Source organism: Bos indicus x Bos taurus, chromosome 1 (assembly GCF_003369695.1).
Source record: "Bos indicus x Bos taurus breed Angus x Brahman F1 hybrid chromosome 1, Bos_hybrid_MaternalHap_v2.0, whole genome shotgun sequence".
NCBI lineage: Eukaryota > Metazoa > Chordata > Mammalia > Artiodactyla > Bovidae > Bos > Bos indicus x Bos taurus.
The window spans coordinates 144400091-144419854 of NC_040076.1; the positions used below are offsets into that span (position 1 = coordinate 144400091).

Sequence of the window (19764 nt, forward strand, 5' to 3'; positions counted from 1 at the left end):
ACACTGTTTGTTTTAATGTGAATGTAAGTCTTCATTTCTCTGGGATCGACGTCTGTGTTTAGTTTTAAGAACCCACCAGACTGGTTCCCAGGTGGCTGTGTGGTGATCCAGTTCGCCTTGAGCCCGCTGGCCTTGGGGTCGTCAGCCCTCTGCTTCAGCCATTCTCGTAGGTGTGTGGAGGATGTATGTGGCTCTCAGTCCCTTTCACTTGTGGCTGATGCCGATGGACGTCATTTCCTGTGTGTCTCTGTCTGCGTGCACTCTTTGGTGAAATGTCTCTTCCTCATGTGAGTGTGTGTTCTGTTCTTGAGAGTTGCATGCGTGGTTTTCACATATCTGCTCACAGTCCATAGCTGGTCTTTTCCTCTTCTTAACGGGGTTGTTAGCAGAGCAAAAGCCATAAATTTTGATGGATTCCAGTTTATCATTTTCTTCTTTTATGGATTTGATGGCTAGTCTGCAAACTCTTCGCCCAGTCCTGGTTTTGGGGTATGATTTTTGTGAAAATTTTCTAGTTTTATGCTTTGTATTAAGCCTGTGGTTCATTCCGAGGACCTGTGTGGGGTGTGAGCTAAGATGGCTGGTTGACCCAGCGCTGTCTGTGGGCAAGGCCGTCTTCCCCTCACCGCGTGGCTTGTCTGCCTTTGTCAACGGTGAGCAGGTTTGCTGTGCGGGCTGGTCTCCAAGTCCCCTGTCCTGTTCTGTGTGGTCTGCCTGTCTCTCTTGGTGATGCGGGCTGTATAGGCTGTGTTGAGATTGGTTACTGATCCCTCCCACTTCTGTTTTGATTGCTGCTTGAAAGCCCTTCTCAGATAATGCTGACGTCCTGGGGTAGGCATCTCTTGCCTTCGTTCATTCAGTTTGAGGTTCTCAGTCTGGTGAGTGACTTCAAGTGCAACCTGGACATATTATGTTCCCTGATCCGAATCCTGCTTGAATCTCTGTTTCAGCTGCTTTCTCTCGTGGCCTCTGTAACAGAGGTGAGATCTGCCTCATTGCTGCCAGTGGGAGTGCACGTCTGGGCTTCCTGGCCTCCACTGGCACTGCTGGGTGGGGCCTCCTGCGCCACCCCAGCAAGGAAGGGGCAAGCACCTGGGTGCCACGGGGTGGGGGCAGCCCAGGCTCCCACCCCTTCTCCCTGACTGCATCGCAGGCAGGGTGGGAGGGGTCGTCACAGCCCAGAGGGCATGGGACTCAAGGCTCCCCCACCCCGTATTCCTGCTGGGTGGGAGGCTGGGGTCTGGCTGGAATGGGCAGTTCAGTCTGTCAGTCTCCTGTCCTGCTGGGAGGGCCTCTCCTGGGCCCTTGGCCAGAGAGACAGTTTTGCTGGGAGTTTGGGTCTGCCCAGTGGGGCTTCCAGATTGCTGGTGTCTTCAGCTCCAAGTCTGGGGTGGCGATGCAAGCAGAAGACTAGGGGACTTGCAGCCACACCATCCTCGGGTCCCAGCTGTCTGCCATCTTCTCCCCCACCCCTTGCCCAAGCCTTCTTGTGTGCTGTGCTGCGCCATCTGGGGTTTCCAGTCGGGCTGAAGGGGAGGGGAAGGACGTGCCCTCTGACCTCCCACCACATGAGCCCCTCTGCCCGCTTCGAGTCCAGCTCTCAGCCAGAGAGAGCAGGGTGTTTGGACGGCTTGTGTGGTTGCTTCCAAGACTGGTCTTCGAGTCTCTCAGCAGTAAGTCCTTTCTCACTCAGCCTCTGTGCTTCCCAAAGGCCCCTCCCCTCCAGGCTCAGGACAGCCACCGCACGAGGCTCGTCAGAGCACCCATGCCTCACCCGGGGTACTCATGTCCACGCTAGATCTCAAGGGCATTACTTTTAACAGCCTCCATAGTGGGAAGGTTACACACCAACACAGAACCGCAGCCTGAGCCCTCACCCTGGCAGCACCAGCACTGCCAGCTCCCCAGTTTCATCTGTATCTACTTGCCCCACTGCACTGGGTCATCTTTTATAATAAATCCCAGGTGCCATTTCATCTGTAAGATTTCAGTATATATCACAAAAGATAAAAACACTATTTCCACACCTAAAATGATCAAAAGTAATTCCTTAATATAGTCAGCTATCCAGACAATATTTTTATTTAATTTTCTCAGTTGCAGAGTCCGTCTGATTCATTTTAGGTTCTTATAGTATCCAGTACTGTGCTTTTCCTATAGTACATTTTCAGAAACATATATGTTGAAGTAATTCATGAATATAAAATATTAATACTTTAAAGACTATCTGAAACACTTTGTTGAATAAAGGAGTCTAAATAGAAACTCAGAGGGGCTTCTGGTGACCCAGCGGTTAACACTCTGCTTCCACTGCAGGGGCCCAGGTTCGACCCCTGCTTGGGGAACTATGATTCCACATGCTGCATGGCACAGCCAAGAAACAGAAACCCATTTAACTTTTAACTCATTTAACTGTATTTGCCAGATACACAGTAAGGGTTAGTGTTATTAACAAATGGTTGTCATGGAAACTATTTTATATATGTGTTATATGAGAGAGATGTATAAGATACAAGCATGATTGAGCTCATTTTCGTCACCATTTTCTTAAAAGCAGTAAATTTGCCTTTTACTGATTTACAATTTAATTTGTATACAAAGCAACATGTTACTACAAAATTTGCCAATCTCTTTTTTCCTCAATGGCAATTTGATGGGATTCTTTATTATGGGTTTAGAAAAGGCAAAGGAATCAGGGATCCAATTGCCAACGTCAGTTGGATCATAGAGAAAGCAGGGAAATTCCAGAAAATTATCTGCTTCTGCTTCATTGCTAAAGCCTTTGACTGTGTGGATCACAAGAAACTATGGAAAATTCTTCAAGAGTGGGATACCAGAACACCTTACCTGTCTCCTGAGAAACCTGTATGCAGGACAAGAAGCAACAGTTATAACCGGACGTGGAACAACTAACTGGTTCAAAATTGGGAAAGAAATACATCAAGGCTATATATTGTCATCCTGCTTTTTTAACTTATATGCAGAGTACATCATGAAAAATGCTGGACTGGATGAAGCACAAGCTGGAATTAAGACTGTTGGGAGAAATATCAGCACCCTCAGATATGCAGATGATACCACTCTAGAATGTGAAGGAGAGCTAAAGAGCCTCTTGATGAGGGTGAAAGAGAAGAATGAAAAAGCTATTTTGAAATGCAACATTCAAAAAACAAAGATCATGGCATCCGATCCCATCACTTCATTGGAAATAGAAAGGGAAAAAGTAGAAACAGTGACAGATTTTATTTTCTTGGGCTCCAAGATTTGGACAGTGATTGTAACCATGAAATTTAAGATACTTGCTCCCTGGAAGAAAAGCTATGTCACATGTAGACAGCATATTAAAAACCAGAGATATCAGTTTGCCACCACAGTCAAAGCTGTGGTTTTTCCAGTAGTTATGTACGATGTGAGAGTTGGACCATAAAGAAGGCTGAGTGCCGAAGAATTGATGCTTTCAAATTGTGGTGCTGGAGAAGACTCTTGAGAGTCCCTTCAACAGCAAGGAGATCAAACCAGTCAATCCTAAAGGAAATCAACCCTGAATACTCGTTGAAAGGGCTGATGCTGAAGTTCCAATACTTTGGCCACCTGATGGGAAGAGCCAACTCATTGGAAAAGACCGTGATGCTGGAAAAGATTGAGGGCAGGAGGAGAAGTGGGTGGCAGAGGATGAGATGGTTGGATGGCATCACCGACTTAATAGACATGAATTTGAGAAACTTCATGAGATAGTGGAGGACAGAGAAGCCTGGCATGCTGCAGTCCATCGGGTCCACAAAGAATTGGACCAAGCAGAGGGCACGACTTAGCAACCAAACAGCAGCAAACACATTAGTATGATCCTGCAAAGTACAGCCAAAATATTTAGGAAGAGGAAACTCTTGAATTTGTTAAAAATTATATAATTGGAATAATTGTTCTTTGAGGATTTCTTGTGGTTTCTCCTGCCAACAAAATAATAAATTATACATAGTTAAGAAATTAGGTCAGATTTGAGGAATTGCTTGCTTTTTAATGTCATCCATGCGATGCTGCTCAAGATGAGAGGGGACTGGTGGGGTGAATGCTGAGGCATGTTTGTTCTTGCTCCACAGCTTTATCTTATGACCCCAAAACTGAAGTCTCCCCAGAGCAGAGATCACGTGGCAGCCGGGCCTGAAGTCTGTCTGGGGTCTGTCTTGATGAGTCTGGGATGCATAGGTCCTCACCCTGCCCTGGCTTGGAGCTCTCCATGGTCCTGACCCCAGAATCCAGGCTGCCCTTTGCAACGTGGCCTGAAATTTGCCCCACCCCCACCCCAGCTGCAGAGTCCTGGCCAGGACCCTGGGGTTCCTGGTATGTGCTCAGGATGTGGGAGCATCAGAATGCTGTCCAGAGGGCAGACCTAACCATCCTGTTTTGCCATTTTCCCACAGAGGAGACTTACATTACTTGTACACTCAGTGTGGTCTTCTTGATGTCTTTCAGACAGAAACAGCCTCCGCCAGTCAAGAAACCCTCAGAAGTATTTTGCCATGGATATAGAAGATGAAGAAAACATGAGTAAGATCCAGGCCTATCCTGTAGTGTCAAGTGGCTCATTTTTCTATTAAAATCTTAGTGTTGTAAATTTATGCAATGGGACCGATTTGGGGAGGGTTATTTTTTTCCTTCGATACAGCCTGTTCACAGTGGCATGTGTTTAATTTTCATATATTCTCTACAGTAGGTCTCGGAGTCTGCTGTGGGCGTTTTCCTTATAGCGGTTTGTCTGAATTTTTATTCTTGTTTTCGCCCTGGGGCCCCAGCGCACATGGCTGAAAGGAGGGGCCCAGCCTCCAGGCACACACGCCATAAAGCCGCATGCTTCGTGTCCCTATGTGCTTCTCGTAACAATGGCCGCGATTTCCATCTGTGTAAATCTAAGGTGGCCTTTGAGATTGGCCATGTAGGTGCCTAGAACCTTCAGGTGCAGTGGGCTGTCCTGCACTTTGAGGGAAGGGCACACACGAGTCTCTTGGTCTTGTTTGATGAGCCTCAGGGCTGGAGTTGGCTGAAGCCCCTCCTCACTGCCCTCCCTGGCTTTGGCTCCACCCTTGACCCTGTTCCCTATAAAGAGTCAGTAGACACACTTCTCTGTTCTGTTTGTTGCTGATCCCAGGTAGCAGAGCACTTAGATAAGGTTATAGGTTCCCACAGAGGCTGGGCGTGTTCTGTAGGGAGGTCACAGCAGAGACCTGAGAGTTCTGGTGTGTGTGATATGTGCCCTTCCTGTTACCTGTGTGTGTTGAGGTGTCCCTGGAAGAACCCATGGGTGTAAGGGATGAACGGTCACTCGGGATGAGGACACACTTCAGCCTAGCGTCCTGCGGCCTCACCCAGAGCCTATAGCTGAGGCGTTGGGGTTAGCTTGTCTGCTCACAGAATCCAGGCTTCTGTCCCCGAGGGTAGTGGGTACTGTGGGTTGCTGGGTCTCTGCCAGGTGACCCTGCAGTTGTGTGCCCTCGTGTGGGAGGCCACCCCCAGGACGCTGGCATGAGAAGACGTGACCAGGTGCAGTTTCGGGCCACATGGCGGCATGGGTGCGGCCTCTGGCTGCCCGCGCTTTCTCCAGGCCACTGCCCCAGCGGTCACTCTCGGGGGGCTTTGGGGCCAACCCACTCCCCACGCCCACTGTCACCCATGCAGCCCTCCCCCTGCTGTCAGGACTGTGAGCTGTTGTCCACGGTGCTGGCCGTCGGGTTTGGGAGGAAGCTTCACAATGCTGTAGGTTATGTAACTGTCCCCAGACTGCTCTGGGGGTCAGTTACTAGATAAAGAGTCCTTCTGAATACATTTTCTGGAAAGATAAGCTGCTGGTTCTAGTGCTGAAACTGAAATGCCAGTCCCATATTTTTCTGTCATTTTGAAAGCAATGATCATTTTTATCATGATTAGTATTCACATTTATGAAATAAAATAGCATGATATGGAAATAGAAAGCATCTATTTAAGAAGAGTTGTGAGGGTGGGATGTCTTCTTGCAATTCTGGTGTTTTATTTGCCTTTATGTAGAAGTGTTTTTAGGAAAGTAGAGCATGAGTAGCATTTCCGAGCTTCTGAAGTACATGAGAACGTAGAAGCCACGTGAACTGAAGCACAGAAGAATGTAGAATTCATGTGAACTCTCTTGTAGAAAGTGTATTTTTCTGTAATCAACACTATTTTTATTTCTTAAAGGAAAGCATTGGTTTCAGAGAGTATGACATTTGATTAAATGCATGTCAGAATGTTTACCATGACTTGACTTCTTTACTGATAATTGTTTGGCAGTAACATGAGAATGTACGCAGCCGTGCGGTGTGCCATGCTCTCGCTCACTTGTTAACCTAAACTCTGTCTCGCTCTGCCCTCTCTAACCTTCTGTTTCCTTGGAGCACCGAAAGGAGTAACCTATTGAGCTTTTGCTGGAGGATGTTATAAATGAAAATTTAGTGTCCATTCCATCAACTTTGTCAACTGGGAAAGTGGTGTGTGTGTCAGGTGTACCTGGGAGGCAGTGAGTCCCAGGAAGGCGTGAAAGTGAAAGTGAAGTCTCTCAGTTGTGTCCCACTCTTTGCGACCCCATGGACTGCAGCCTGCCAGGCTCCTCCACCCATGGGATTCTCCAGGCAAGAATATTGGAGTGGGTCGCTGTTTCCTTCTCCAGGGGATCTTCCTGACCCAGGGATCGAACCCTGGTCTCCCATACTGCAGGCAGATGCTTTACTGTCTGAGCCACCAGGGAAGGCTTAGCAGTGTCCTAATCTCAGCCATAGCAGAGATAGAGCCAGTCTCCCTGTGGCTGTTTACATGAGCACCATTCTTGCATCTCAGTGAGGATGGCAGCCCGGAGCCCAGGAACTTGAACTGTGGGCACTGGCAGCCGGGGACCCAGACTTGCTGCCACATTAAGTGCCTCCCATGGGTCCAGCTGGAAGGTCTTTATGGCTATCCTCAGCCTCCTTAGCATGGTCAGAATCTACTTTCACGTTAAGTAATAGAAATGGCCTCCTTAGCATAGTCAGAATCTTCTTTCACGTTAAGTAATAGAGATGGAGCGGGGGCCACCTAATGGGGCACCTGTAAACCAGCTTATGATTGTGAGCAATATTCCGTTGCTGAAAACACTTGTGGATTCTCAAAAGTTAGCAGTAGGGCTTTAAATACACTCACATCAACAGTATCGTAAAGCCCAGTGGTCATTAACCATGTGCTTCCTGCAGCCAGTGGCCTATGCAAGCTAACTAGGAAAACAAGAAGTTACTGCTTTTTCTCTTTTCCAAAAAGCTTGATAAACTTAAAGAGAAGAGTGAGTGCTTTTTTATTCCCATTTTTTTGAAGTTAAAATCATGTTTATTTTGCCATGAACTTTTAGAGTTCTAGAAATTATTTTTATTAGTTGTAAAAATAAACTACCTTTAAAAGGTAGTATAACCAAATTATTTTGTAATTTCATCAAATATTTGTTTTTCTAAAAAGGAGCACATTGCCACCCTCAGGAAGTTGGGAAGCCGTGGCCACCACCAGCGTGTCAGTCTTCATGTCTGGCCTTATATGTTTTTTTGTATCATGGGGTGTATTAAGGATTCAGAGACAAATCGGCCCCCATACATATTGAAAAAATGTTAACTGAGCACCAGAAGTGAAGCTGTGTCCTTCAAAATAATTTCTAAAAGGCCAGAACACTTTACATAAACAGTTTTCTAAGACTTATCCATGAACCAAATCAAACAACTGCACATATTAATTGAATATTTTAAACCAGAAAAACTAAGTGACTTGTGAATGTGTATTTTAAATCATGTTTTCTCTTCTGGAAAGGCTGCAGTTGAAAGCCCAGTACGGGTATAGGATGAGAAACAGCCTTGAAAAGAAGGAAATGCTAGAATAAAAGGCGCTTTGTTGATACTGGTGTTAGATTATTAATGTAAGGTCTTCTTGGATTCGTTTATTCCACATTTTGATAAGCTTGAATAGATACCTTTAGATGCTTCAGAATATTCTCATAGAAAAAGATGACTTGAAGATTCACCTTTTGATGCAAAAGCAGTTGTTGATACTAAATAGAAACAGGATTAGCCATTATTTAGCAGAACATCAAATTGCTTGTTCCAGTGTAGGCGGATAGTTCTGTGGTTAAAAGTGCAGCCAGGAATAAGATATATAAGCACACATCACTTAACCAGTTACAAAGAGAGATAAAGGAATCTATAAATTTTGCATTTACAAGATCCTGCAACGAAGGCGTTGTAAGTTACTCTTTCTGGGCACCGCAGGTTCGAGCAGCACAGATGTTAAGGAAAACTGCAATCTGGACGGCGCGCCCCCCAAGGACGGCAGCGCCCCAGGGCCTGGCGAGGGTGCCCCGCTCTCCAACGGGGGCGGCGGGGGCACCAGCAGGAAGCGGGCCCTGGACGAGGGCAGCAACGGCCATGCCAAGTTCCGCCTGAAGAAGCGGAGGAGGGCGCCAGGCCCAGCACTGCCCAAGAACGCACTGATGCAGCTGAACGAGATCAAGCCCGGCCTGCAGTACACGCTGCTGTCGCAGACAGGGCCAGTACACGCGCCCCTCTTCCTCATGTCCGTCGAGGTCAACGGACAGGTGTTCGAGGGCTCCGGCCCCACGAAGAAGAAGGCCAAGCTGCACGCGGCCGAGAAGGCCCTGCGCTCATTCGTCCAGTTCCCGAACGCCTCCGAGGCCCACCTGGCCATGGGCCGCAGCCTGTCCACCAACGCGGACTTCACGTCTGACCAGGCTGACTTCCCTGATGCGCTCTTCAACGGCTTCGAGACGCCCGACAGGTCGGAGGTGCCCTTCTACCTGGGCTCCAATGGCGATGATTCCTTCAGCTCCAGCGGGGACCTCAGCCTGGCTGCGTCTCCGGTGCCCGCCGGCCTGGCCCAGCCGCCCCTGCCTGGGCCCCCGCCTTTCCCGCCGCCCAGCGGGAAGAACCCTGTGATGATCTTGAACGAGCTGCGCCCGGGACTCAAGTACGATTTCCTCTCAGAGAGTGGGGAGAGCCACGCCAAGAACTTCGTCATGTCCGTGGTCGTGGACGGCCAGTTCTTTGAAGGCTCTGGGAGGAACAAAAAGCTGGCCAAGGCCCGGGCCGCACAGTCTGCCCTGGCGACTATCTTTAACTTGCACTTGGATCAAACCCCGTCTCGCCAGCCCATCCCCAGCGAGGGCCTGCAGCTGCACCTGCCGCAGGTGAGAGAGCCGCTGAACGCCGTGTGTGGCTAACGCTCTTAGACCAGGTGCGGGGGTCGGGGTCAGTTTCTCCGCCGCCCTGTCCCCAGGAGAGAGAGAGCTCCTGCAAGCCAGGCTGCCGGTGGCCTTCCCTCTACTGTGCTGCTTGTGTGGGCATGGGAGCCCAGCCGAAGCCAGCGCCAACAGGTGCTCTGTGGCCAGTGGTGCCCACGGCAGGCAGGCCAAGGCGCCCTCACCTTGTTGCCCACCCTGTGGCGACCACACCCTGCAGGGCCTGTCTCAGAGCAGCGGGAAGGCAGGAGAGGGACCGGAGCCCTGCACGGGTCACAGTTCGGCGGTCTCCTCCCTCCACCTCCCACATGGAACCCCGGGTGCAGGACAGGTGAGGCTGGCTGGTCAGCCGCTGAAACCCAAGTTGGGGTCAAGGTCCCAGGGCCTTGTGGAGCGTGTCCAGGCAGAGGCCAAGCCTCCACAGTGGTGAGCATGTGTCACAAGGCCTGGGGTGTTGGGCTTCCACGAGAGATCCAGAGCCCCAGGGTCCCAGGGGTCTCTGCACCTGGAGTCCCCGTGGGGTCCCTAGAGCTCTGCCTGCTCAGCCACAGGTGGGCACTGCTCTTAGTTTGCTCTTGGACAGGGCACGAAGCAGGAAAATTAGAAGAGGGGAGGGGTCATCTCAGGGTGAGGGAGGGTCATCTTGGTGAGGGAGGGGTTGTCTCAGAGTGAGGGAGGGGTCATCTTGGTGAAGGAGGGACATCTCAGGGTGAGGGAGGGGTCATCTCAGGGTGAGGGAGGGTCATCTCAGGGTGAGGGAGGGGTCATCTTGGTGAGGGAGGGTCATCTCAGGGTGATGGAGGGGTCATCTCAAGGTGAGGGAGGGGTCATCTCAGGGTGAGGAGGGGTCATCTCAGGATGAGGAGGGGTCATCTCAGGGTGAGGGAGGGTCATCTCAGGGTGAGGAGGGGTCATCTTGGTGAGGGAGGGGTCATCTTGGTGAAGGAGGGTCATCTCAGGGTGAGGGAGGGGTCATCTCAGGGTGAGGGGAGGGGACATTTCAGCGTGAAGAGAAGGGACATTTCATTGTGAAGGGTGATGTCATCTCACAAGAAGGTGAGGGGTCATCTCAGGGTGAAGAGGGGACATATCACGGGGGGCTCTGAGGAGAGTGAAGGAGAAATACTTAGTTATCTCAACACCCTAGAACTGTTTGGTTATTTATTGCTGCTTTTCATGGAAATCCAACATCTTTCTGGTCTATTGTGAAGATGTTTATTTCAGGGAGAAAGTCTCACCCTGTTCTCTAATGCTTTCTATCATATGATTCAGTTTGAGGATAAAATACACATTGATGTGATGAGAAGGTATGGAGGAGCCCAGGTTGACAGGAAGCCTGCACTCCCTCAGGAAAACCCACCCCCATCCAGCCTTTGGGGGACTCTTGAGGACCAGTAGTTCTCAGCTGTGAAAGGAGGAACTTTATTTATTTATTTTTGCTGAAAAAACCAATACAGCCTCAATGTAAAGTAATATATTCAAAGTATATTACTGTTTTTTTTTTAAAATGAGCCAAGTAACTGCTTCCTGTATTAGCCTCTTGTTATATGATTTATAAAGACTATTGGTCCATTCATCATTGCACACATCAGGGGCACCAGCTCCCGAGGGACTTTCTTTTCCAGTTGAGCATTTGATGCAGTCTTTCCAGCCAAGCTTCCTCCACGCTGTGGTCGCGGCGACTCGTGACGTGCGCCGTCCTCTAGTGTCGGCAGTCGTGTAGGGAGACTGGGGTCGTTGGAAGCTGCAGGGAGTCACCTGTGGAGGGAGGGATGCGTGTGCATGCGTACGTGCATGTGCACTGGCAGCCTGCTTCTGTCCTGGCCGTGACAGCTGTGGGGAGCAGTGACTAGAGCTGCTGGCTTGGGAGGGGCCTCCTCAGCCCTGCCCAGCTGCCTCTGTGGCCCAGGCCAGCTGGGTCTGGTGAGGTGAACTGTCTCCCCCCAAGCCCCCACTGCTTCCAGGGGCCCCACGGTGGCTCCCTGCCCTCAAGCGGTACCCAAGGATGCAGTCATGCCCTCCTGGGAGGACCTGTGGGCGGCCTTCAGAGTCGGTCCTCTTAGCGTCATTTCTGGACTCAATGGCCTTTTCCAGACATACACTCTGGGAGTGAGGTGTCTTGCTGGCTTCCTGGGGTCACCCTGAAGGATGTGGGGGTGCCGTCCCTGGTCCCAGGGACTTGTTGCTTCCATGTTGCCTTCATGGGGCATTGAGAGTTTATAAAGTCAGATGGTGCTGCCCACGTGGTGAGCACAGGGCTACCCATGAACCTGATGGACGTGGCCCAAGCAAGGTGTCCCAGGAGCCCACCCAGTCCCCACTGACCATGAGAGCGTGCTTGCTGTGTGACCTTGTCCGCCCCAAAGCTGGAGGGAGGGGCTTCATGCCAGTGTGTGAGGGGGATGGTGGGTGGGGGACTGCCCAGGAAGAGGCGTGGCAGGAGCCCGACTCTGCGTCCGCCTGTCTGGAGCTCCTCACCCTGTAGGGGGGCCGCTGTCTCCTCTCGCTCACATTCCCTCCACGTCCTGTCCTGTCCGCGGTCTTGCTGCCTTTCTTGCGCTCACCCATAGCCTTGCTCCTTTTCCGAGGGTGCAGGGTGGGGTCCTGGCCCTGTCCCCACTCTCCTGTTCCCCTCCTACTTGGCTGTGAGCACCATCTTCTGGGGCTCGTTGCTGGTGCGAGGATGGGGCAGTGACCTGACGACTGTTCTTTCCAGATAAGCTGCCATTGAGGATGATGGCTCTTCTGCCTATTCAGGAGTGTTTCATTGAGGGCTTAGCTGGGGACTCGAGACAGGTGTGAGCTGCTGGGACGTGGGTCCCACGTGACTCCTTGAACCCCTTCCCATCAGGCATTGTTCCCAGAACACAGGGGGTCCCTCAGTCCATGCTGTAGAAGGAGGACCAGGTCCACACTCTCAAAGCCGTTTGCCCCCAAGTGTAGTGCTGCGCACCCCCCAGATGCGACCAGCGCTGTGCGCAAGTAGCCTTGCAGCCCTCCCCTGTCGTCCCAGCTAGGGGACAGAGCCCTCGCCTGTGGGGCTCTGAGCAGTGCTGCTCTCTGGTCTCAGATGTGGAGGTAACAGGCGCAGGTGGACTGGTGCCTTGGGAGGGAGGTGCTGAGATACGGTTTCCCTTCTGACTCCCCTTTCCATCTTGAGTGGCCCCTGCAGGGCCGTTCTGGCCTCCCTCCTGTGCTCTTACTTCCTCCAGAAGCCCTATTGCTTGGGGAGTGTGGCTGCAGGACTCAGAGCTCTGGCTCCAAGCCACAGAGGGAGGCAGGGAAGTGATCTTGCCTCCCTGGGCCTGGGTTCCCCCGGAGACAGGGCTGGGATGGGAGGCCTTAGCTGCTCTATGCAGCTCCCACATGGCTGGGCTCCTGCCATCCTGTCCGTAGAGACCCTCGTATGCCCCTTGGGTGCCTGGTTCCAAGAAATGTCTTGGAGGCAAAACTGCACATGCACACGTGTGCGTGCCCGCGCACACGCACACACTCACATGCTCATTTGCCAGACCTACCGTGTGGCTCAGAGAAGAGGCCCCAGAACGTAACCCCAGAGGGCGCTGACCCCCTCTTGGTCCTCAGGTCCTGGCCGATGCCGTGGCCCGCCTGGTGCTGGATAAGTTTGGGGACCTGACAGACAGCTTCGCCTCCCCCCACGCGCGCAGGAAGGTCCTTGCTGGAATCGTCATGACAACAGGTAACCGTGTCGGTGTCCACTACGTGTTCTCACACTTAATGAAGAAGACACGCTCTCAGTGTACAGAAGTCTCTGACAGGAGCAGAAGGCTACTTTTTCGTTCTCCTTCAGAATGTCTGCTGTGTGCAACTGGAGGAGCTGCACTTATGTTTTTTCCCCCACCATTTCATCTGTTTAACCTGAGTGTTTTGTTTGGAGAAAGCATCCTGTATTAGTATTTGATTCCAGTAATCTTACATGAATCCTCTCGAGTGAGTCTGGAAAATGCAGGAGACCTCTTGGTTTTCACTTCACTGAGAGTAGCCATCTCTGGTGTGTCAGTTCACGTCACTGTTCCCTTCCCCGAGAGAGAAGGCTTCCGCAAGCGTAGGGACTCCGTGGGGGAAGCACCCTCGGGACGGCAACAGAAACCCAGCTAAATTTGCCCCTAAGTTCCCAGCTGTGACGGGATCCCTCCCCAAGTCCTCTTCCACCTTCCAGAAGTGAGCCCTCTGAGCAGTGTCTACATGGACCACTCCTGGGAGCAGGAACCACAACCATGGCCAGTGCCTGTGTCCCTGGGGCGGCCAGAGAACCTTCAGCTCCTGAGGGCCGGGTCTGAGGCTGTCTTGGGGCCCTCTCTTCTTGGAGTATCCGCTCAGCCCAGCTGGCTGAGCCGATTCCTGGGAGGAATCGCGAGACGGTTTCTCCTGTGTTCCAGGCACAGATGTGAAAGACGCCAAGGTGATCAGCATCTCCACGGGAACAAAGTGCATCAATGGCGAGTACATGAGCGACCGTGGGCTCGCACTTAACGACTGCCACGCGGAGATCATAGCCCGCAGGTCCCTGCTGAGGTTCCTCTACACGCAGCTTGAGATTTACTTAAAGTGAGTGTCCGAGGAAATGGGGGAAGGAAGCTGTTTTCCATAAAAAAAATTTTCTTCCGATCAAAGTGTATTGCATCCTTTTCACTGTGTCCGTCATCACTGAAAAATTCTCAGCATAGTAACTTTCTGGGTTACAGGTTGGGAACCCTTTTGCCCTTGAAGCTCAGGCTGTCAAGTAGAGTTGGCTGAGTTATATAACGCACATGCCCATGTACATACCCACCATACGTGCAGTCAGAGGGGTCATGTCTGTGCTCCAGATGCCAGGCTTTTGCTTTATACAGGAATAAGTGCTGGGGAGGTCACCATGCCCGGACGGCTGACTGTGAGTCTGACTGCTTCCTGCTCCAGGCCACGTCCTACTCACAGCCTTTCTGTTCTGAGGTTGTAAATGAAGAGAACGGGGTTACTTGTGTACTGATGACCTGTCTCATTGGTGAGCAGGCAGGAACCATGCTAATTATCATAAACATGTCAAGTAAATACCCCAGTGCAAGCTTATCTTACCCTGTTGAAAACACTGGCCTTTGAAAATCATCATAAGCTATGAGAGACTGAATTTTGATTGTGTTCAGCTTTAAGGTTTATGTTTGCAACTTACTCCTTTCAGTAGCAAAGATGATCAAAAGAGATCCATCTTTGAGAAGTCCGAGCGGGGCGGCTTCAAGCTGAAGGAGAATGTCCAGTTCCACCTGTACATCAGCACCTCCCCCTGTGGGGACGCCAGGATCTTCTCACCACATGAACCCATCCTGGAAGGTACCATGCCAGGCTCAGCAGCAGCCGCCACTTCCCAAGAAAGTTCATGACTGTGTTGTAACAGAGAAAAGGACAAACCTGTATTAATATCGTTTCTTCTTCAAAAATTTCCACCTTGGTTGTGGATCTGATAGGGATGTATAAAAACATGAAGTTTTCTTCTCAATTAGTAATTTGAAATTTTTAATGAATGAAGATGTGGATTCAAACAAGAAATTAGAATACAGTGAGGATATTAAAATTGTGTTCAGATTTTGAATTTGGATGACACGCATCTCTGGATTGGAAATGCATGTCGTGGTCCATGTTTCTGGTGGGTTGTGATATCACGAGAGTGTGCCTAAGTCTCAGAAGCAGGTGTCGGTGGGCAGGACGGCCTCTCTCTGACCTCTGTGTTGCTCTCATTCTTGTTCGTGCTCTTGTTTCATAGTAATTTGTATCCACAACCCTGCTCACAAGCTTAAGCATTATTTGTTCCAAATAGAACATTTGATTACATTATTTTTATTGATTATAAAAGCAACATGTGGGGTCACCCTGGCTAAGACTTCTCGCTACCAATGCAGGGGGCCTGGGTTCAATCCTGGTCAGGGAACTAGATCCCACATGCTGTGATTAAAGATCCCGCATGCTGCAACTAAGATCTAAGATCTAAGATCCTGCATTCCACAAAGAAGACCCAGCACAGATAAACAAGAATTTTTAAAAAGAAAAGACAAAATTGTAAAAAAAAATTTTTAAAGCAACAAATATGCACTGTTAGAAATGGCCGAATATTTTTAAAACATAAAAAATAACATTTAAATCAATGTATTCATGTAAAAAACCTCTGGGTGTTTGTGAATGTTTCCTATGGATTTATTTCCACATCCCTATAGATTTATTTTTGAAAATTTAAATATGCAGCAGAGAAATATAGCAAATACTCTAATATCCATCACCTAGAATTCGCAAATGTCAGCCTTGTGTTCTGTCTGCTTCAGCTAGTTTCTAATCCTAGAAATACATCAGTTGGTTAAAATGGAGGCCCTCTTTTCTCCCAACCACCAAGGAAACCACTTTTGTGAATTTGGTTTGTATTGTATCCTCCTGTTCAACTTTTTGTGCTTGCATCATACGCACATGTCTTGGGTGCATGTAGAATGAACACATGCACACGTGCGTGTGAACCATATTTTGAACTGACAGAGTGTTGTTAGACATGCTTTCTGGTGAGTTAAATAGGTCGTCGACCGGCAGACCATCTCCAGAGAACCTTGTGTCTCTGTCTTAGAGCCAGCAGACAGACATCCGAACCGAAAAGCCCGTGGACAGCTGCGGACGAAGATAGAGTCTGGTGAGGGCACCATCCCCGTTCGCTCCAACGCCAGCGTCCAGACGTGGGACGGGGTGCTGCAGGGGGAGCGGCTGCTCACCATGTCCTGCAGCGACAAGATGGCCAGGTAAGTCCCCTCGGACACGTGCCTGGGCCCGTCCCCACCCCTGCATGCCTGGGTGCCCTGGGGTGTTTCCAGGGACACCTGGGTATGTGTCCCACAGATTCACTGAAGGACTCAGGTTTTAAAAGGTGCTTCAGGGCCACCTTGAGAGGAGAGGTGGGGTCTCTGTGGACAGAGGCTCTGAAGCCAGGTCCTTTTGGGTTCTTACGGAAGCTTCACTACAAAGGCACCATTGATTAAAAATCATGGCTGTTGGTATGGGAACTCAACCTCCAGCCGCTGTCGCCTACCAGGAGGTCAAGAGGATGGGGCTGAAAGTTCCCACTGTATGTAATCAGTATTTGGCTCCACAGCCAACCAGCCCCGTCCTCGGGTAGGTGACACAATCTACCTCAGTAACATAGACACCTTATGGTTAATCACTTAGAGAGTTCCCAGGGCCTGGGAGCTGTGAGCCAGGAACCCCAGAAGACCAAACATATATAAGAAAAATGTATTTCTGATCATCTGAGTGACCAACTGTACTTTTCTGATAAATCACAAGCTCAGTTACTGTAGCTTCATAGTAGGTCTTGAGGTCGGATAGTGAGTCCTCCAACTTGGTTCTCCTGTGTTGTGTGGGCTCTTCTGGCCTTCTGCCCCTTATGTAAACTTTGGAATCAGTTTGTCAGCATCTGCAGAATACTGTGCTAGAGTCTTGATGGGTTTGTGCTGAGTCTGTAGCTCAGGTTGGAAAGAATCGAGTCTTCGTCTCCATGAACATGGGCTATCTCTCTGTTCACTTAATTCTTTGATTCTTTTGTCGGTTTTATAGTTTTCCATGTACAGGTCTTGTATTTTTGTTAGATCTGTACCTGTATTTAATTTTGGGAGGTGTTAATGTAAACAGTGTTGTGTTTTAAACTCAAGTTCCACAAGTTCATTGTTGGTCACAGCTGATTTTTGATCAAGGTTCAAAGCCAGTTCAGTAGAGAAAGAATAGTGTTTTTAACAAATGATGCTGGGACAACTGAACATCCCTATGTGAAAACAAGCAAGTGAACTTCATATTTTGCACCATATACAAAAGTTAACTGAAAATGTGTCATAGACCTAAATGCATAAAAGTTATAGAAGAAAAGAGGAGAAAATCTTGGCCACTGAGATGCAACACCAGAAGTACACTCCTTGAGAGGAAAAAAATGGTGTTAGACATCATCAAATTAAAAATTGCTTCTCTGAAAGACTCTGTTAAAAGAATGAGAAATAAAGTCACCGACTGGAAGAAAATATTTACACATCGTACATCTGATAAAGGACTTAGATCCACACTATACAAAGGCTTATGAAACCAACAAGGGGGAAAAACAGTTTTTAAAATGGGCAAAATATTTTAATGGACACTTCACCAAAAAAGATGTCAGATTAGCACATGAGAAGCTCGTTAATCACGGGGACGTACAGAGAGCTATGAGGGCACATTCTTCACTCCAGGGTTAGAGCCCTGTCGGGTACGGTGGGGACCCCAGGCCCTGGAGCGTCATCCTCCCAGGCTGGGAACAGACAATGCAGCCAACTGTGAGGACAGCTCACCTGTGTCTTAGATGTTAAAGGCGTTTCTGGCCTGTGTTCCCTCCACTTTACTCCTGTTTCCCGAGAGAAACGGAAGCACTGTCCATGCAGACTCACCTGGAGCGATTGAAGCAGCTTCTCCATGTCTGGGAGCAGCTCAAAAGGCTGTCAGTCTTTAAACAGGGTTAAATGGGGGTATCTGTGCCTCGGGGCACTGCTCAGGCAAGGGACATAATAAGCTGTCATGTTCAGTCAGTGGTACGTGGACACATCGCAGAAGAACTGTGCAGCATGCCAGGAACCAAAGGAGTGCTTACCATGTGATTCCATTGCTATAGATTTCTAGAATGTGACGGAAGCAGGTCAGTGGTGGCCCAGGGATGGGGCAGAGCAGGAGGGGCAAGAGGAAGGCCTGGAGCAAGCGGGGAGGAGACTAGAGAGCTGGGAGTGGGGGTTTTGTTGTTTAGTTGCTAAGTCGTGTCTGACTCTCTGCAACCCCATGGACTGTAGCCTTCCAGGCTCCTCTGTCCATGGTATTATTCAGGCAAGAATACTGGAGTGGGTTGCCATTTCCTTCTCCAGGGGATCTTCCCAATCAAGGAAGGTGTTTACATGCTAGGACTCCCCAAATTCTGTGCTCTAACACCAGGCAGGGCACTGTGTGTCCATCAAGCCTCAGCAACTCACAGAAGAAATTGCAGGGGAAGTTCAGAGATGGTCGTAAGTGAACGACATAAAACACCACAGCTGAGAACAAGAGAGCAAGTCCAAATTCTCAGAAGGGAGGGAAGGACACAGAGCAGACATTAGTACTCGATGCAGCAGCGATGAGCAGCGAACAGTCAGAAACCCAGAGTGCTGCTTTGAAAAAGGTAATAAAATTGGCAGACCTCTGGAAGTCTGACCAAGACAAAGGGTGCAGCCAAGTCAGGGGAGGAGGAAAGGGTGTCAGGATATAGTAGGAATGGACACGTGCGCATCTGGCTGCAGTGAGAGTTACAGACACCATTAAAACCGAGATGACATAAAAGCTTTGTAGAAATGTGTATGTTCCTAAAATTGAGTCAAGCATGTGTAAGAAATTTGAATGGAATTCCAAATATATTAAGAAAAAGTAAACCAATCATGCCCTCACTCCCAAGAATTAAATAAATTGGAGAAAATCAAAGAGGTGGCTGCAGAGAAAGAGGATGCAGCTCTTGCAGGAGACCGTTGAGTGAGTTCTCTGCATTCTGGGGAGGTATCCTCTTCATACATACAGTCATTTCTACAGATCAGGAAGGTGGGGAAGGACCCCAGCTCATCCCGTATCCCCAGACCAAGCCAGGAAGGGAAACAAAATGACGGGGGCCGTCTTCTAATCTAAAACATGCATGTATATGCCAAATCCAATATTATTTCTAATAGTTTAATTTTCTTCCAAATCTATAACTTCGATCAAAATCTCATCATTTTTCACAGCTCTTGACACTCAAGTGAAAAAGTCTCGCTGAGTGGTTAAGGCAGCAGGGCGTGGATGGAGGACACTCCCAGCCCTGTCCTCTGGAATCTCCCTGCAGATGATTAAATCCTTGGTCTTTGGTGATTCACTCAACCCCGGAAGTGGGGGCGGGGCTGAGCTCCCACCCTCTGATCGATCTTTGGTGCCCCTGGAGGGCTGCCCCTGCCTCTGGCAGTCACGTGGTCACCATGAACAAGGTCTGGGGGGCTGGCCTGGGTCTCACAGAGGGCAGGGCTGCCTCCCACAGATGGTTCCGGTTCCAAAGGGGTCAGGGCAGTGGGTGGGCTTCGGGTGAGACCACAGTCGGGGGGTGGCGGTGAGGGGTCCCTGGGGCTCTCACCTCTGAGTGAATTCTGTTGACTGGGCCATGGGAGGGGGTAGCACAGCCTGTGTTCCACGCAGAGCTGGGGAGAAAGCAAAGACCACCTGCCTGAGGGCAGCAGTGTGCACGACCATGCAGAGCCCTGTCCCCCACCACCGCCTCCTCCCCCTCCCCCAGACACAGAGGGGGCCAGGGGCATCGGCTGTGAGCCCCCCTGCCGTGGGGAGACTGTGGGGTCACGGGGACAGCCAGTTTTCACAGGGGGTTGCTGGGGGCGGTGGGCTTGTACGGCACACATCCCACGAGTGTTTGCTGCTGGTAAAGTCGGCGCCTCCGTGTTCCCCGTGAGGCTCGCCCA

General features: G+C 50.0%; 1 protein-coding gene across 6 annotated transcripts in view; it reads left to right on the plus strand.

Moving 5' to 3' along the window:
• ADARB1 (adenosine deaminase, RNA specific B1) overlaps positions 1 to 19764 on the plus strand; it is a 117707-nt gene that overhangs the window by 70092 nt on the left and 27851 nt on the right. For 3 of the 6 annotated variants that reach the window (XR_003511953.1, XM_027547750.1, XM_027547760.1), the window contains exons 4-10: positions 4471 to 4545; positions 4709 to 4747; positions 8280 to 9214; positions 12851 to 12965; positions 13666 to 13834; positions 14445 to 14593; positions 15867 to 16035. Coding sequence is in view for 5 of the 6 variants with exons in the window: in XM_027547750.1 (XP_027403551.1) it covers positions 4471 to 4545; positions 4709 to 4747; positions 8280 to 9214; positions 12851 to 12965; positions 13666 to 13834; positions 14445 to 14593; positions 15867 to 16035 (1651 nt within the window). In the remaining variant the exon portion in view is untranslated. The remainder of the gene's footprint in view (positions 1 to 4470; positions 4546 to 4708; positions 4748 to 8279; positions 9215 to 12850; positions 12966 to 13665; positions 13835 to 14444; positions 14594 to 15866; positions 16036 to 19764) is intronic. The other 3 variants (XM_027547791.1, XM_027547780.1, XM_027547770.1) reach the window with 1 other exon arrangement.